The sequence below is a fragment of the Borostomias antarcticus genome (assembly GCF_949987555.1).
Source record: "Borostomias antarcticus genome assembly, chromosome: 8".
NCBI lineage: Eukaryota > Metazoa > Chordata > Actinopteri > Stomiiformes > Stomiidae > Borostomias > Borostomias antarcticus.
In genome coordinates, this window is record NC_140241.1 from 22,874,375 (window position 1) to 22,876,874 (window position 2,500).

Below are 2,500 nucleotides of genomic sequence, written 5' to 3' on the forward strand. Positions count from 1 at the left end.
GGCTCTCATCTCGTTAAGCGGCAGAGTGTGTGTGTGTGTGTGTGTGTGTGTGTGTGTGTGTGTGTGTGTATGTGTATGTGTATGTGTGTATGTGTGTGTGTGAGTGTGAGTGTGAGTGTGAGTGTGTGTGTGTGTGTGTGTGTGTGTGTGTGTGTGTGTGTGTGTGTGTGTGTGTGTGTGTGTGTATGTGTGTGTATGTCAGCTGTAATGCTTTATCCTCAGTCCTAGGGTAGATGTGACAGGACCAGACAGGTGGAAGCATGTCAGTGTGAATCACACCTGGACCTCCATCCCTCCCTGTCTGCTTCTCCCACATCAGCTGACCTGGGGGAGCAGGGGGCCAACTGGGAAACACAATAGAACAGAATAGAATTGAATAGAACAGAATAGATTTGAGATTTTACATGCATTTACATTGTTTTTCATGATTGTTTACATTGTTTTTTGCCTTGTGTGTTTTTCCAGCTGTGCTCTCCAGTAGACTAGAGAACGTTATCATTGGTTTAACAGTCTGGCACCTTGTGCAGTTTTCCGGCTGAGCTGTGCCCTGCCCAGGCGACCTCACTTCGGGGAGGTGTCGGTGTTGAACCTGCTGCCAGGGGGCACCGCCCGCTTCCACTGCCATATGGGCTACCACCTGCAGGGGGAGCCGGCGCTCACCTGCCTCAATGCCTCCCTGCCGGTCTGGAGTGACAAGGAGCCCAGCTGCAGGGGTGAGAAACACTTAACTCAACACACTCTTAACACACACACACACTCACACACACACACACACACACACACACACACACACACACTCAATACACTCAATACACTCTTATATACATAGGCTTAAACCACACACGTACACTCAATACACTTAACATGCACACACACACACTGAACACACTCTTAACACACACACTTTTAACACACGCAGACACACCTACACTCTTACACATATATACAGTACACACATTCTCAACACATGTCGTCCAATGATTGTAGGGTCGGCGTTTCGAATCCCACCTCCTGCTGTCCACATGTTGAAGTGTCCTTGGGCAAATTGCTCCCAATGAGCAGGCTAGCGCCTTGCATGGCAGTTGCCGTCATTGGTGTGTGAATGTGTGTGTGAATGGGTGAATGAGAGGCCATTGTAAAGCGCTTTGGTAACACTTTACAATAAGGGTACATTAATAGGCATTAGTTAATGCATTATTAAGCATTAAGTAACAGTTAACTAATGTCTCTATTAACCATTTACTAATGTTATTTATGTTAACTAAGGTTAACTCACCTAACCCTAACCCTAACCTTAACTAAGATATTAATTAACATTAGTAACCTAACCTAACCCTAAATAAGCATTAGTTAACAGTTAACTAATGTTTTTTGTGACCCTTATTGTAAAGTGTGACCAGCGCGTTGGATAAAAGCGCTAAAGAAGTGCAGTCCATTAACCATTCACCTCCCGCTCCTCCCCAGCGCTGTGCGGCGGTTCCATGAAGAACGCCACGGTGGGGCGGGTCCTGTCGCCCTCGCCACACCCCGGGCCCAACGCCACCCAGGACCGCTCCTGCTCCTGGTCCCTGGAGGCCCCTAGAGCCCAGAGGCTTCACCTGCACCTGGAGAGGCTGGCCCTGGGGCCCACTGATAGGTGTGTGTGAGAGAGAGAGTGTGTGTGTGTGTGTGTGTGTGTGTGTGTGTGTGTGTGTGTGTGTGTGTGTGTTTCGGATGGTTTATCAGTTGGTTTTAACCCCCCCCCCTCAGACTGGTGTTGTGGAGCGGTCTGGACGCCGGCTCTGTGGTGCTCTTTGACTCGGGGCGGGGCGGTCCAATACCATTTGAGGGGGTGATCAGCGAGGGTCCGGCCGTCAGGGTCCAGTTCATTACTGACCAGCCCAGCCAAAACACCGGCTTCAACATCCGCTATGAAGGTAGAATACCTCACACACACACACACTAGCTTACCTCATACACACACTCACACCTCATACACACATTAACATACCTCATACACACACTAACACACTTCTCTTTGCTCTTGCATTCTGCTTTATTTATTCACACAAATAAACTGAAAGACAAACAATGGCTGAAACAAATAACTTATTAAACAAATTGCAAAAAAAATGATGTGAAATTAGAAGCAGATTGAATTGACAGCTGCTGTACAAAAATCATCATTGACTGATTGGTACAAGCTCTCTCTCTCTCTCTCTCTCTCTCTCTCTCTCTCTCTCTCTTCCCTTTCTATTCCCTCTCTCTCCTGTCTTCTGCTCCTCGTCTGTTCTCTCTCTCTCTCCTCCTCTCCTCGTCTGTTCTCTCTCCTCCTCTCCTCGTCTGTTCTCTCTCCTCCTCTCCTCGTCTGTTCTCTCTCTCTCTCTCCTCTCCTCATCTGTTCTCTCTCTCTCTCCTCCTCTCCTCGTCTGTTCTCTCTCTCTCTCCTTCCTCTCCTCATCTGTTCTCTCTCTCCTCTCTTATGCTCCTCATCTGTTCTCTCTCTCTCTCTCTCTCCTCC

General features: G+C 48.2%; 1 protein-coding gene across 1 annotated transcript in view; it reads left to right on the top strand.

Moving 5' to 3' along the window:
• The window catches only part of sez6l (seizure related 6 homolog (mouse)-like), a gene marked incomplete at both ends in the record, with an annotated part of 17,890 nt that overhangs the window by 1,863 nt on the left and 13,527 nt on the right, over nt 1–2,500 (top strand). The window contains 3 exon segments of the mRNA XM_084442534.1: nt 528–713; nt 1,465–1,636; nt 1,750–1,916. Coding sequence (XP_084298660.1) covers nt 528–713; nt 1,465–1,636; nt 1,750–1,916 — 525 coding nt within the window.